Genomic DNA, 14,927 nt, shown 5'->3' on the forward strand with positions numbered 1-14,927 from the left:
GGTGGCCGTGGTGGCTCGGGGAGGGCCCTTCAGGCTCCGGGGCAGGAGACGCTGTGTCGTGGGGATGACCCAGAAACGCAGAACCCCGACTGGCCACTCCCACACCCTCCAGCTCGTTTCCCAGCCTGCGGGGATGAGGGAAGCCGCTAACTCTTACCTTGGCTTTTCGGGGAATTAGTGAACTTCCTTCTGAGAAGATAGGGTGCTGTTGTCACCTAGAAGAAAGAAGATGTCTCTGGGCATCATGAATTGCTGTCATTCTTAGCAACACGAGGAGCGAACTTGGGACTTCCCACGATTCTTCCAGATTCTAGTGAATTCTGTCCGCTGCCTTCTGTTCTTTGGCAATATTGGGACTTTTATCAATATTAAAATGCACGGTATCAATAAATGAAACACCAAATATCAGAGCATAAAAGAGATGCTTACCTTTGTCAGCAGTGGGCGGGAGGGCAGGGAACACACATTTCAGCCCCACGGACCTGGGTTCAAGTCCAGGCACCACCCACCCACCCCCATGATGTGGACGACTGTGTGTCCTCTCTGAACTCCTCTGGAAAATGAGGCAGTAGCCCCCTCCTATGGCTAGCGGGAGACTACCCGCTCTTCACATGTTCCCAAATCCCATGGCTGCTGGTCCCCATGCCTTCCCGTCACCCTCACTCCCGCTGCCTGCCTCTCCACGATGCCTCTCCCTGTTCTGCCTTGCTGGGCATGAGCAGGTGGCCTCACTCCCTTGGAAATCTTCCTACGTCTGGCCTGGTATTCTGCCTGGCAGGTGTGGGGGATGCACCTGGAAGCCTGCTGGAGAGGCCTCCAGGGCTGGGCTTCCCTGAGCCCATCAGTAAGCTCCAGGGCCTCCAGAAGAGGGTGGGAGGTCAGGGCCCGGGGGCCCGGGCTGAGACTCCTCCATCATTTATCCTGTCATTTATGGTCTGCGTGATCTCAGTCAAGGACGTCAACTTCTCTGGGCTTTGGTCTTCTCACTGGGACAACAGGGTTAACCGCAATGCTTCCTCACCAGGTACGTAAACCTCAGACGCAAGGAGCCTTCAGAAAAGCACAGTTTTTAACTCTAAAGAGCTACCAGTGTCACTGTCACGACACACAGAAGTGCTGCGTGTTCACTGTGGCTCCGAGGGGACATCGGGCAGCAGGCAGGACTGGGAACAGACGCCACTCTTTCGGGGGCACTTGGGAGGGCGCCTCCAACCGCACCCCCAACCACACGGCCTACACCTTGGAGATGCCCTGCACGCTGTGAGCGGGGCCACTGTCTCCCACACCCCGGGCCCCGTAACACCGCATGCACGCTGGCTCCTGATGCTTCCACAGCTGGCCCCCACATCCCCCTGGTGGGCCTGTCCCCAGGCCTCTGGAGCCTGCCAGCCCGCACGGGCCAGGGAGAAGAGCCCAGAACGGACCTCGTCCATGATTGATGGCATTGGAGGGGGGGGTCCATGCGGCCTCCTTGCCCCATACAAGACAACGCCCGGGGCGTCACTGGGAGCCACAGATACCTTGCGTGGGGTCTGCCGAGGTGGGAGGCTTGCTGGCCTCCTCCCGTCGGTCCCACCTTCCCGCTCCTCATCTGGGTTTTCCCGGATTTCCCCAACCAATGTTCTAACACCAAGTCTGTCCCCGTGTGTGCCTCTGGGGAAGCCGCCCTGCGGGGCAGGCCGAGCTGCAAGGTGTGTCAGGGTCAGCCCCACTGACACGTGTCAGCTCCCTGCTTGCTGTGCTGCCAGGGAGTGGCCCCGATCTCTTCCTCCTGGAACGACACATACCTCCTCCATGGGGTCTGCGTTCGGATCCTTAGGATTCCGGTCCAGTCTCTCAGCAAGCCGGGGAAGAAATATCTGGGGACAATGAAAAGGCCTGTACCTAACGGTGGCTTGTTTGACGCCTGCCCCAGGAGGACCAGCGGGACAGGGGCACGGCCTTTCTCCGTAAACATGGGGCCAGGTGCTCAGGGACGGCCCGTCAGCCCCCAGCTCACCAGCCCAGTAGCCTGGGCTGCCAGGTACAGCCCAGTAACACACAGGACAGCCCGTTAGCTTTGACATTCAGAAACAATGAATACGGTTTATAAGTCTGCTCCAAGCATCGCAGGGGATATACTCATACTCGAAAGTGACGTGTCATTTATCTGAAGTTCGAATGTCCTGTGTACCTCCTGCAGCCAGACCTGGGGCTCCCCCGGGACCACCCTGTGTTTGCCTGCCAGGTTGCCCCACCGGTGTGACCAGCTCCGGGGACCCCAGCTTGACTCTGGGCAGATGAGTGTTGGTCCCAGACCTACTGTGGAGGGTGGGGGGCAGCGCCCTCCCTGCTGTCCCCAGGGAATCTGTTCCAGTCACACCCAGCCAGGCTGGCAGGGTGGGAAGGGAGGGGGCCAGTCAGCCTGTTGGTTTCAGGCCCCCGGGTGTGGCTCTGGCTGGGGCTCTGGGCACAAAGCCAGGCGCCGGGCTTCCTGGACTCACCGGCAGGTTAGATTTCCTCCGGGGCTTTCCGGAAGGCTTCACGGTGAGCCCTGCAGCCTGCAAGGCGGCAATCTTGGACTTGATGTTGGAGACCTGGCAGGAAAAAGGACAGACACACGGACGTCACTCTGATACACCAGCTTGACGTCACAGTCCAGGAAGAGTAGCCTCCCATTCACCAGCTTTCTTACAGTCCCCTTAAGATGGGGTCCCAACAGATGCGATTCCTGGGGGCCCATTATCATGCATCTTCATGGTTGTCGAGGAGGGGGCTGCTTCAAGGGTCACCCCCATGCAGGAGGAGGGGGGCTCTGTACATTTTCAGGCACTTTGGGAAATCTGGCTCCCCCCAGGGATGGCAGGAGGGGCAGTGACAGCGGACAGTGTCACCACAGCTCTAAGAGACAGGCCTACACTATGGGCAAAGGCTTGACTGGCCTCTGGCAGAGCCTGCCTTCCTGACATCATTTTAAATGGGCCCCCAACCCTGACTCCCACAGTAGCCAAAGGAAATTTCTGGAAACAGAATCAAGGCCCCATCACCCCTATTCTGGTCCCTCCAACGGCTCTCTGGACTCTGCCCTCCTCTTGCAGCAGTCTCCTACCCTCTCCCCCTCACTCATTCTGCCCCAGGCTCAGGGTTTCACTGCTCCTTCCTGAACATGCCAAGTTCAAGACCACCCCAGGACCGCCACACATGTGTGCTGCTTTCTTCTTGCAATATTCCTTGCTGGGCAGCCCACCTGGGGGCTCCTCCAAGCCACCCTCACTTCCTCCCTGCACGGCTGGCTTTAAGAACTGATCCTTGGTCATTGGCTTGGCCTCTATCTCCTTCCACGAAAGCAGAAACTCCATGAAGGCAAGGCTCTATCAAAGAGTGCAACAGCTGTGCCTTTGTGCCTTGCCATTTTCAGGAGTTTGAAAATCATTTTCTGAGCAAGAAGGAATAAACTAATGCAAAGTCCTCGAGGTGGCTTGTCCCCAACACACACAGCTCTGGAGACACGCTCCTTACTCCTGGTGGGCACCTGCTGATGAGCAGAAGCGAGAAAGGGCCGTGGGTGCGGACTCCCCCTGCAGCCCGAGGGGCAGACCCTCTTTTCTCTGGGGGACACCGGGGGAGGGCAGAGCAGAGTTCAGTCATCTTGGCTGTCCCTGAGAGACCCTGGCAGTGTCCTTCGACCTTTGTAGGCTCCTGACGCTTGAGTCCTGGACCCACACTTGGACTCACAGGATGACCTTTGGGTCAGAGTCTGCTCCAGACCTCAGGGTTGTCCTAAAACTGGAGCCTGCTTCTGGAGAAGGCCCCTCCTCCTGGGACAGGGAGGGGTAAGCGTCAGCATCATTCTTGTAGGGCTGAACACCCTGCTTGCCTCTCCCCAAGGTAAATGGGATGAAAACAGGGGTGGTGGTGTGGGCAATCCCCACAGAAACCCCAAGCTCCTGTTCTGGAGCTTTGGTGCACTGTCCACAGCTGCCAGAATCCCACCACGATTCCGCCTGGAGACCCCCCACCCCCGGGACTGGTGTTACCTCACTCTCCACCTGATGAACCTCTGAGGCTGTGACAGCCACTCTGTCCTCCAGCTCCAGCAGCTCCTTGTCTGCGGTCCTGCTGGGCTGCACAAGGTCCTGAGGGTCCCCAGGGATGGTTTCCTGTCTGTACATCTGGCCCACAGCCCCGCTCACCTGGGAGGGGGAAGCATGGAGCGTGATGACCAGCAGGAGAGACGGCAGGGCGCTCCCCAAGATGGGCCCATCCTATGGCATTCTTTCCTCTGAACTTGGGGCTGGGTGACTAGCTGGCTGGCTGGGGGCTAAGCCTCCCATGCAGCTCTTGTTGGGGCCCAGGGCCCCCCAGAGCTTGGCTGGCTGCCTGGGGTGGGCAAGGGGCTACGTCACAAGCTCTTGCCTCCTGGCCCGGGAGTCAAGAGCTCTTGCCTCTTCCCAGGTCCTGCCGAGCCCAGTCAGGTGGCCTCACCTCCAGGCCTGCCCCCGGGAGGTCCCTGATGGAGGGGCTCCTGTCCAGTTCTGCTTCTTCCTCCTTGCTCCCCTCCTCCTCGGACGAGGCTCCTTGGTCACTTATGTGGCTGGTCAGCTCCTCCAGCTTCCTCCTGAGGGTCTCCTCTTCTCTGTCGGCATCTGTGGGCTCGCAGCCTGGGAGACACTGAGACAACCAAACAGACTGGGATTCAGCTGGTCATCTGTGTGCACTGTGCTCAGAGACAGGACTCTGGGGGAAGTCTCCATTACTCGCCCCCAGTGCCTGTGCTGGGGCCAGTCCTGGCCCTCGTGAACCAGGGTCTGTAGGGTGGGGCACTCCGGTGATCCTGTCGCCACCCAGGCCAAAGATCCACCATTCATGACCAAGACACTGAGCTTTCCGTTGGGGACACTTTTACCATGGGAGGACAGTTCTTCCCTCCGACCCTAAATGGGATCCCCAAGATGAGGGAGTGGCCGGCAGACAGAGCCCACTCTCACCAGCAGGAATCTGGGGACCATCTCCGCAGAAGCACTAAATTCCCAAGAACTGGAAGGAAAGCTAAGGCCACCATCCATAACGGGCCCTGGGAAGGGGAGCGTGAGGCCCGTTTTGACACTGAGAGTTCTAGAACACCAAGTAAAATCTGGGAGTGGCACCACACGAGAGGGCAAGGGGTGAGCAAGAAGAATGACAAATTCAGCAAGTGAGGCAGCTGGATCTGAAAGGTATGACGTGTCACTACCGTAAGGGAGCTGTGGTCACCGCCACTCCTGGTTGGCACAGGAAGGCGCTAATTCATTATGCCAGGCTGCTCGAACTAAAAGTCATTAGCTGGCAAGAGCCTCGGGTCGCTCTGGGCCAGGAGGCACCAGCTAACGGCCTCAAGTGACTAAAAGTACAACTTCCTCCTCTCCTGAGTCACCAGAGTCTATTAACGCCCAGACCAGACCCGAGAAAATCAATCCTTCCTTTCCTCCAAGCCCGGCAGGTGCGTCCTTCCTGCCATTATCTCCTCGGGAGCTCACCCTGTTTTCAAAGGGAAATGCTGAGCCACATGAGCGACAGGATGCGTTTGCTTTGTTCGGTAGGTAATTGGTTTGATCTTCACATCACCGAGGGCTTTGAGTGGGCAAAGCTGCCCAAAGAAGAATACAAAAGCTGAGAAACGTCACCGTCACCGCTTGGTGAGGACTTGGAGCGACTGCCACTGCCGGTAACCGAGCCGCCGTCTGGCTGCCTGGGCTGGAGAGGTGGGATCGATACCCGGCTGAGAGTGTGCACAGACTGCTTCTGTCTTCCGGGGACACGTGGCCGGCACAAAAGACCCCACCCCCTCACCGAGAAGAAGAGGGTGACCCACCGGTGCCTGACACAGCTGCTGTCAAATGTCACTTCCAGATTGAAAAAAAGAAAATCACCCTGAGACAAGGAACTAGGGTTTTTGTTCTCATCTGGGGCTGGAGGAGAGACAAGAGCTGAGGGGTGACAGTGATGAGGGAGCACGGGGCTGGCTGAAGACAAAGCAAAAGCTGGCGCCTTGCACCCTTTCTCCATCCGCTCCCCCTCAGTCATATGTGTAGCATCCCTCAGGCAGCCCTGACTGCCATGAACAATAAGCAAATAATTAACTTGCAGAGCTCACAATCCTGCAAGACAGGAGTCTCCCTTGGCTTACAAATGTCCTAAATCTTACTAACAAAGATGACTGATGGCAGGATTGTGACATCCCACCAAAAAGTCTCCCAACTATCTTAATGTTAATGGCTGGTCTAAAGACAACATTGATCCAGCAGCAAGGGTAAGGCCTCCGGTTGGCCTGGGACATCCGGGCACCTCGGCACCTCGTAGGCCCTCTTTAACATATGAAAACTCCGTTGAAACCTCCCTTCCCCTCCCCTTCCCCCAATGGCAAGGTATAGAACCTGCCATCCCTCACAACCCGGGGCAGCCCCTCTTCCTGCCCACGGGTCCTGTCCCCGTGCTTTAATAAACCACCATTTTGCACCAAAGATGTCTCAAGAATTCTTTCTTGGTCATCGGCTCCGGACCTCAGCCCACCATTCCTCACCTAGGTTCTAGAACTTCATCAACAGGACCCACAGCCCCTTGCAGGGACCCCTGGAATGGTCTGCCCTGGGTTTTCCCCGGGGTACCTGGCCTGCTGCCCACTTGGCCTTTACACAAAGATGTGTGGGACACGTGCTCTGGGAGAGGCTGGGGGAGGTGGAGTTGGAGACAAGCTCCGAGCATGAAATAGGGAATCATTCAAGGAGGCAGGAAGGATGGCACGTACCAGGAGGGCTGGCCAGATGTCAGGGAATGTGTTTTACTGAAAGTTATTACAGTCGTTAAATTAAAAACTTACTGAAAACAGACAGTTCCAGTCTTTATCACCTTGTCATCTGACTGGGGGTTCCTCTGTCCACTGTGGCTTTGCCACACAGGAAGGTCCCTGCCTTGGCCTCGCCGCCCCTCCACTACCCTCCCCCAGCCCTGCTAAGGGCTGACCCCTGGTCTGATCAAAGGTTACTTTCCTGTGTGGTGTTTTCCTCACTCTTCCATAAAAGAGGGTCCAGGCCCCAAGAAGTGAGAGCCACTCTGGGTGGAGAATGCTGGACGGCTTTCACTGCAGACCTTCTCAGGGTCTTTCACACCCTGCTGTGCTCAGGGCAGAGGGAGAGCACCCTTCTTCCAGAGGCAGAGGGTGGGCACAGAGAACCTCTAGCCCATGGCTGTGGGAAGCTTCTGGGTAGCGCTCCAGGAAAGAGAGTCAGCTGTGCCTCAGGGCACGGGCTCTGGAGAGGGAGACTTCACATTTCTGTTCCGCTGACATTAGCCCAATTTTAAAACCAAAAACATGCACCGACTCCTCAGAAGCCATGCGAAGAAGTGCTCCTTCTACAAGTCTGCTGCTTTTTTCCGGCAGATCCCATTTCCCGAGGCTTGGACCGAGGATCAAGGTTGGAAGAGCCTCTCACCTTTTCTGCATCAGCTGAGATTTGGGAGGGCTGGCACCCCACCCGCCCAGTGGGGGTCCCGTCCCCATGCTGGCACCTCTGCTGCTGGGGACAGAGGGTTTAGCAAAGTCTGGGTCCCACTGGGTGGGTCCCACTGGGTAGCTCCATTAGTCACCAAGGGCCACGGATGGTGCTGCTAGAGTGACAGCCAGGAGTTTTAGGGGGTGTGTGGGCTGGGGCTGTGTCAGATGAAGCTCCTCCAGGGTTGTCAGAGTGCGCACAAGGCTAAGGGGTGGGGGAAGGCCCTAGCTCCCTGCAGAGCGGCCCCTCCCACCTGCATCTAGAAGAGGGCCAAGCACAGCCGCATGGGTCCCAGCTGCTTTCCGCCTTTTCTGAACACGCTCAACATCAGTCATTCCTTCCATCTGACAGCCTGAGCTCCATCCCTGGGTCACCCTGAAGGGAGAATCCCCAGGGCCACCTCCCACCCTTCAAGTCTCCCTGAGGGGAGGGTCCCAGGAGGAACTCTGAGCCACATACTAGAGCCTGGGTCAGTCCTCGCTCCTGAACACATGCCTGAGACCAGCCGTGGCTGAGCTGCCTCTGGGATTCCATCCAGAGCAGGGCTCTCCTCTTGATGTCCTGCCTCTGGCTGCTCACTAACAAAAGGCCCTAATCCCAAGATCTCCTCTGTAGGAGTTGGGCCTTGCCAGGGTCTCTATGAGTCTGCATCAGCCTATGGTCAGGCTGTCCTCGTATAAAGTGTGGTAGCCTTTCCTCCCATAAGATGTATTTGCTCAGATCTGACTCTGCTGTCTGTAAGTGGGACCATGGTTTAAATTCAGGGAAGGGAACCCGGGATACTCAGAGGAATCTTGTGATTTATGTCATAAATCAGGGTCTACAACGTGAGTGAGTCTCCCTCATTTAACAGGTGTTTTGTATGTCAAATTAAATTTTCTTAAAACCTGCGGAACATCTACTAAAGGCATACCCTGGTGGAGTATTTGCTCCTCTCGTAAATGACAGAATGCTTGATGGGGCGTAAGCTAAGTATCTGCCTCCAGAGGAACCAAGCACTGACACAGGCCACAGTACGGATCCTGAGACCGTGACTCCGTGTGCAGGAAGCCAGGCACGCACATCAAGCGGTGAACGCTCCCGTCTGGATGCAATGCCCACGGCGCACGGCGGAGACGGGAAGCAGGCCGGTGGCCGCCTCAGCTGGAGGGAGCGGATGGGGAGCGACGGCTCACGGGATCGGCTTCCCTCTGGGGCGGTGACGTTTTGGGACCGACAGAGGGGACGGCTGCACCAGGCTGTGAACGCACTGAGTGCAGTGAACATGAGCTTCAGGACGGTGAATTCTACATTATGTGGATTTCATGCCAACAGGACAGCGGACATTTGGATGATACTGCTCGCACGTCTCTGCTACACAGGCCTGGGCAAACGTGCGGCTTGAAAGCACTGAAAGCTTTGATTTCTCCAAAGCAGCTTGGCATGAAGGTTAAAAAATCTCCATCCAAAGCATCAGCGGGAAGGAAAGTTTTGCAGGTGCCTTACCTGACTCTGGGACGGGGTGTGGCCTCCTCCTCCGCATGGGTGGAAGGCAGCGTGGGGAGCCCCGGGGCTCTCGCCATCGTCCTCCGAGGTGTCCATTTCGGCCAGATAGTGGGAGGGGAGCCGCTCACTCCTGGTGACGCTCTTCCCTTTGGAGTGAGAGTGGGATCACATTATCCAGAGCAAAAAGTTGGAAGCCAGTGCACACGCTTTTCCCAGTAAAGAAAAACGAGAGATGACAGAAACCGAAGACATGATTTCAGCCCCCCGAGGTGAGGAAGCAGAGAACCTTAGATCAAGGTCAGAGCGGAGCGGATCCCAAACCCTCACACGGGACCTTCAGGAAACAGGATCCTGCCCGGAACTCTCAGTGGGGCCAGAGGAGCAGAGACCACATCAGCCGGGTGACCACAGTACACGAAATTCCACCACGTGAAACTGTGTGCCCAGAGCGTGGCTGATGTGGGGCCCAGGCAGCGTCCGTGAGTGGTGGGGGCTCTGGAAAGTCTGTCCATGCTGGTCGCTGAGGGCTATTTCTCGCATCTGTGTGTGGGCACGGATCACCTCCAGCATGCCCAAAAATGCTCATCCTGTGCTCCAGATTGGGGGGAACTACTGTCCCCATGGCCTCACCGCAAGGCCCCTCCCTAGGGCTCCAGACCCCTCCCTGGGAGGTGGAGTCAGAGGGAGAGGTGGCCAGGGCTGGCCGCATGGGAGTCACTGTGCATGGCCGCTACTGTCCTCCACAGGCACCAGTCCCCACTGGCTCAGTGAGTCCTGCCAACAGGTGAACGAGCTTGGGAGAGGGCCCCGAGCTCCAGGGAGACTGCAACCCCGGGCCCCGCTGGCTTCAGCTTGGGAGACCGCATGCTGGGGACACAGTCTGGCAGTGCCTGGACTCCCTCCCATACGGACAGGATGGAGATCCGCTGTTTTAAGTTGCTACATTTGTGACACTACAATCTTGTTTAGTGGCTACAACGGTGTCACACGCCAGGCATGAGCCCTCTTCACAGGGAGGAGAAACTGAGTCACAATGGCTAAGCTGGTGGAACAAGCGGCTTGCCCCGTTCCACCCAGCCTCAGACGAGGCCCCTGCGTGTCGGGAGCATGTCCCCTGAGATGCTCCCCGTTCCAGGGATGAAGTGAAACTGCTGGTTGGTCAGAAACGTGGTCTCCCTCGGCCTCTCCCTCCCTGCCTGCCACCCCGTCGGTGTCCTCACCGTGAGACAGGATCATGGTGGGGGTCAGGGAGTCTGTGACGTCCCCGTCCCCGTCCACCCCCATCCTATGACCTGTTCAATGCAGATTCATTTATTCACTGTTCAGCGGGAAGTAAAGCCCCCATGTTCCTCCCCAAATGCCTCCAGCACCCTAATCAGCCTGTGGACCATGAGATTATGTTCCCTATAATATAATGAAAAGGAAAAATGGAAAGGGGACCGATTTCCTGGCAGGAGGTGTCTTAACCACATTTCCCGGCAGCTGGCCCCACGCGGCGGCCACGTGGGAGGGGGAGGGCCGGGCTGCCTCTGTGATCTCATCTGCTCCTGCATTAGGGTGTCTGAACTCCTGAACCCATACTCCCACAGGGCACAGGAAAAGACAGCAATTCAGGATTTCATTATGAAGCGCGCTGTCTGACAACAAAATTCAACTAAGCAAGTCTAGTTCTCAGCACTTGCAGACCTCACGATTCGTAGCTGGGGGCTGGTGGTGGACCAGGGGGAAGCAGTGCCCAAACGGGACCTGCATTGTCCGTTCCCAAGAGTACCATCCATTCCCAAGTGCACTGTCCATCCCCGAGAGTACCATCCTCCTCCAAGTGTACTATCCATTCCCAAATGCACCGTCTGTCCCCAAGGGCGCCATCTGTCCCCAAATGTACCATCCATCCCCAAGTACGCCATCTGTCCTCAAGTGCACCATCCATTCCAAACGCGCCATCCGTCCCCAAGAGTACTGTCCATCCCCAGGTGCAGTGTCAGTCCCCAGGCTTGGACCTGACCTGTCCTTTGGTCAGGATGGATGGTCCAGGTGACCAGTGATCCTTATCATTGCAGGGACACCTGCCTGTCTCTACCCCAAGCCAGCTCAGTACCCTCCCTACAGCTGATAACAAGCTATGTGACCAGCTGAGCTGTTGATGCTGGGACTTCTGAGTGTCAGGACGGCAGCGTCCAGCCTGGGGGTGGGGGGGAGTGGGTGGGAGTGGATGGGGAGTGGTGTCTACCACGACCAGACATGCCAGACAAGGCAGTGAAGGAAGGGGTTGCTATCAATCGGCCGGCGTGTCTGCACAAATCAGGGCAGTGGGTGGGTTTTCTGCTGACCCCTTCCCCAATGCAGAGCCCATCAAGGGACCTACCAGCTGCAGCAGCAGTCCCCAGGGCTGTCCTGCGGGACTCTCCAGGGACGCAGAGCTCAGTGAGGGTGTCCTGTCCCGCAGGGGAGAGGCTGTCCGTCTGCTCTTCTGGAGGGGGGTGGCATCCAGGGGCAACCATGGCCTCTGGGGAGGCGTCCTTGGCACGGGGTTCATCAGTGAAGGTTTGAGCACACGGGACCTGAAGGGCGCGTGAGGTTTTACTAGGAAGGGCAGCTCCCTGGCACGGGGGTCTTTCCATCCTAGTCTGAGGGTTTCCAGACCTCACGGGAGCAAACGCTAGGCACTCCCTGCTCTGGCCCCTTGCAACTCAGGTCCCTTTATTTGCAGAAATCCTGCAGAGAACCATTTACTGCCCACTCTGTATCACGTGTCCGTGGAAGGCTGGGGGGCTCTCGAGACCCTGGGCCACTCACTGTACAAGGGAACACATCTGACAGCTCAGGGCTCTGACCCACCTAGAGCCTGAGGCCCCGAGGAGGTGGGTGGGGGAGCTATTATCTGGGTGGGGTGGGGTGGTGGGTGGAATGTGTTGTTCTAACTGCATACACCTTAATACTCCCAGAAAGGTGAGCGGGAGCATGGCAGGACCCCTGGGGGCCCCTCGGCTGCAGCCCCAGCCCCTCTTCTACCCTTCCTCTGGCTGGCAGAAGCTTCTCTCTGTTGTGCCCTTGCCCCCAAGGATACAAGGTACTGAGGTTGTCTGGAAGTCACATGCCCCAGCTCCTTTCCAGCTTGAGGGGGCAGGAAGGAAGCGGTCCTCAGGGCCCGGAGACCACAGGAAGCAGAGGCCACAGGGGCTGTTCTTGCAGCTGGAGTGGGACTTGTTATCCAAAGACCTCTGGGGTGCCGGCTTGCTGCCCTGCTGTCCTCTCCCCTGAAGCAGTCTGCGGATCAGCCCAGGCAGACACAGCCCCGCCCAGCTTGGGCCTGGAACTGCTGGACGGATGCCCAGGCACCTATCAGGCCCTGAGTCCAGGACAGACAGCATTCCTCTGGCCTGCTCCCCTGACAAGCAGCCCATCCGAATTCCCGGGGCCCCTCATTCGTCCAGCCTTGGTTCCCCTCCTGCACTCCACTTTTCCAAGGGGCCAGCCCTGTCTCTGCAAAGATGGGGGGTGTGAAGCTTCTGGATCCTGTGGGATCCCAGATCCTCAGCACCCCAACTCCCTCCCCCTCCCCCCAGCCCATCAGGCCCATCAGGCCTGCTATGGCCATCGGACTCCTTCCCAGAGTGCCGTCCCCCACCTGGGGCCCGAGCACCTGTCGCTCAGGTTATCCTGGGAAGGACGGGGGCAGAAACGAGAGCCCACTGACCTGCAGGCTGTCCGTGGCGGCTGGCACTGGGGACGAATCTGGGGGGTGACTGCCAGACCAAGTTGAGTCGTCAGAGTCAGCCTCAAAGTCCAAGTCGTGAATGGAGAGACGCTTTTTCTTAGGTGCAGATGTGGGCAAGAGGAGCAGAGTCAGGGTCAGCTGGATGGCAAGGACCTGAGACCCTCTGCCCTGGGCAGGGTGAGCGCCCTCAGGGGCACCCTCACCTCCCACCCTAGACACAAACCTGAAGGAGCTCAAGGCAGCACCTCGGAATGCCCTGCAAGGTCTGCCTCTTTAGCCTCTCTTAGAGGAGCGGAAGGAAACACCTGCTGGACCCAAGGGGCCTAAGGCTGCTCCGGTGTGCCGAGGACACGGCAGCCTCGGGATGGGGGGCGGGGAGCACAGGCAGGCTCCTCTGGGGCTCCCAGATACTTCTTTCCCTTGAGAGGTGGGGGACGGATGGTTCAGGCAGGTGAGGGGCACCCCCCGCAAGGTCCCAGAGGTGGGGGAGAACTCCAAGTTGTCCAGATGAACAGCACCCACCTACTGAAATCCTCCCTCACGCTAATCTTGATGCTTTAACGGCATGACATAGGGAATATTCCAGACACTGGTTAGTATTTAAGCTCTCTGAGTGGCACGTTTACAATTTTCTCCCCATAGACTGGCCAGAACTGAATGTCATGGATCCTGGTCTCCTCTCGGTGTCTCCAACTAAACTCCTTGTCTCCCCCGCCCCAAACGGCTCCCCTTCTGTCATTCCCCCCTCCAATCTCCAGAAACCCCGGGGGGTACTCCGTTTGTCTGTCACCAAAAACATGTTATGAAATAAGTGAAGATAGAAATGAACCTAAAAGCAAGGCTTATGGCTGGCTGTAAAAAAAGTAAAATGTTCAGAGGGGAGTCAAAGAGGTTCTCTTCCCTGAAGGATACCAAAGCCACCTGGCAAGACAGCAGGATGCCCTCTGCGACCCCTGCCTGCCCTCACAACCTCAGAGCGTGCTCTTGGGACCCAGACCGGACAGGTCGGGTGGGCTTCCCAAGGGCTCTGTCCGCCCCATAGTTTGCTCTGGGGTTTCTTATGGTGAGACCACGTGCTGAAGGCATGATCCCGTTTGGTGCTCGGTGTCTCACACTCTCCGGGCACGGCCAGGGAGGTAGGGTCTCTGTGCTCATGCTACGGTAACCGGTAAAGTCAAGGAGAACACTGAGGTTTTTAGGACATCAGAACCCCAGGCTCCAGCTGGGGGATCGGTGGGGGTGACCAGGGAAGACTTACTTTGCTGCCAATGGGCTGGGCCTGGGCTGCTGTGTCTAGTTCCCCATCCTCATCTGTCTGCTCACTATCACCACTTCCCTCGCCAGCGCTTGCCTCAGGCCCACCTGCAACAGACGCACGCGTGACTCAACCCAGGGAGAGAGATTGGGGGCCACCCATTCATTCCCCACCCACCTATCCACCTACCCATTCATCCACCCAACCCCCCACCCACCACCCATCTACCCACTCCCATCCACCTACCTACCCATTCATCCACCCAACCCCCCACCCACCACCCATCTACCCACTCCCATCCACCCACCTACCCATTCATCCACCCAACCCCCCACCCACCACCCATCTACACTCCCATCCACCCACCTACCCATTCATCCACCCAACCCCCCATCCACCACCCATCTACCCACTCCCATCCACCCACCTACCAGTCCATCCAACCAGCCCGACCATCTACAACCCATCCACTCACCCACCTATCTGCCCACCCACCTGCTTACCTACAACTCATCCAGCCACCACCCATTCATCCACTTTCCATCCAACTATCCATCCATCCACTCATTCATGCATTCTGCAAAAACGTGTCCACCTATCCACCCACCATGACACATCCAGGCAAAACCATCTGCTGGCCTTCCAAAGACCTATCCAAGCATCAGTTAGACTTGGTCTGAACCCCAGAAGAAAACAACTACTCTGCATCAGTTTTGTCAGGGATCATGCCAACGGGCATTTGTCCTCCATTCAGGGACTCCTTCTCGGGTAATCCACATCCCTGGCCTTGTGGTGGGTGAAGGAGGCTGAGAGCAAAATCACGTTTTCTCAAACAATCATTTCATGAGTTTATCTGCAGTCTGCAGACATAGCTTGGAAGGAGGTGAGCCTCAGCCCCAGGGCGCCCACCCCTCCTCCACCCTCCAGGCCCCCTGCCTCACCTGAGCACCCGGGCAGCCCC

At 57.6% G+C, this 14,927-nt stretch overlaps 1 protein-coding gene across 3 annotated transcripts in view; it reads right to left on the minus strand.

The window, feature by feature from the left end:
* The window catches only part of MLPH (melanophilin), a 42,634-nt gene that overhangs the window by 4,055 nt on the left and 23,652 nt on the right, over positions 1 to 14,927 (minus strand). For 2 of the 3 annotated variants that reach the window (XM_082691038.1, XM_082691037.1), the window contains 9 exons: positions 13,970 to 14,073; positions 12,691 to 12,807; positions 11,359 to 11,554; positions 8,994 to 9,139; positions 4,465 to 4,650; positions 4,017 to 4,172; positions 2,484 to 2,576; positions 1,788 to 1,859; positions 158 to 215 (listed from right to left, as the gene is read on the minus strand). In XM_082691038.1, coding sequence (XP_082547164.1) covers positions 158 to 215; positions 1,788 to 1,859; positions 2,484 to 2,576; positions 4,017 to 4,172; positions 4,465 to 4,650; positions 8,994 to 9,139; positions 11,359 to 11,554; positions 12,691 to 12,807; positions 13,970 to 14,073 — 1,128 coding nt within the window. The remainder of the gene's footprint in view (positions 1 to 157; positions 216 to 1,787; positions 1,860 to 2,483; positions 2,577 to 4,016; positions 4,173 to 4,464; positions 4,651 to 8,993; positions 9,140 to 11,358; positions 11,555 to 12,690; positions 12,808 to 13,969; positions 14,074 to 14,927) is intronic. The other variant, XM_082691039.1, reaches the window with a different exon arrangement.

The sequence above is a fragment of the Mustela nivalis genome, assembly GCF_964662115.1.
Source record: "Mustela nivalis genome assembly, chromosome: 11".
NCBI lineage: Eukaryota > Metazoa > Chordata > Mammalia > Carnivora > Mustelidae > Mustela > Mustela nivalis.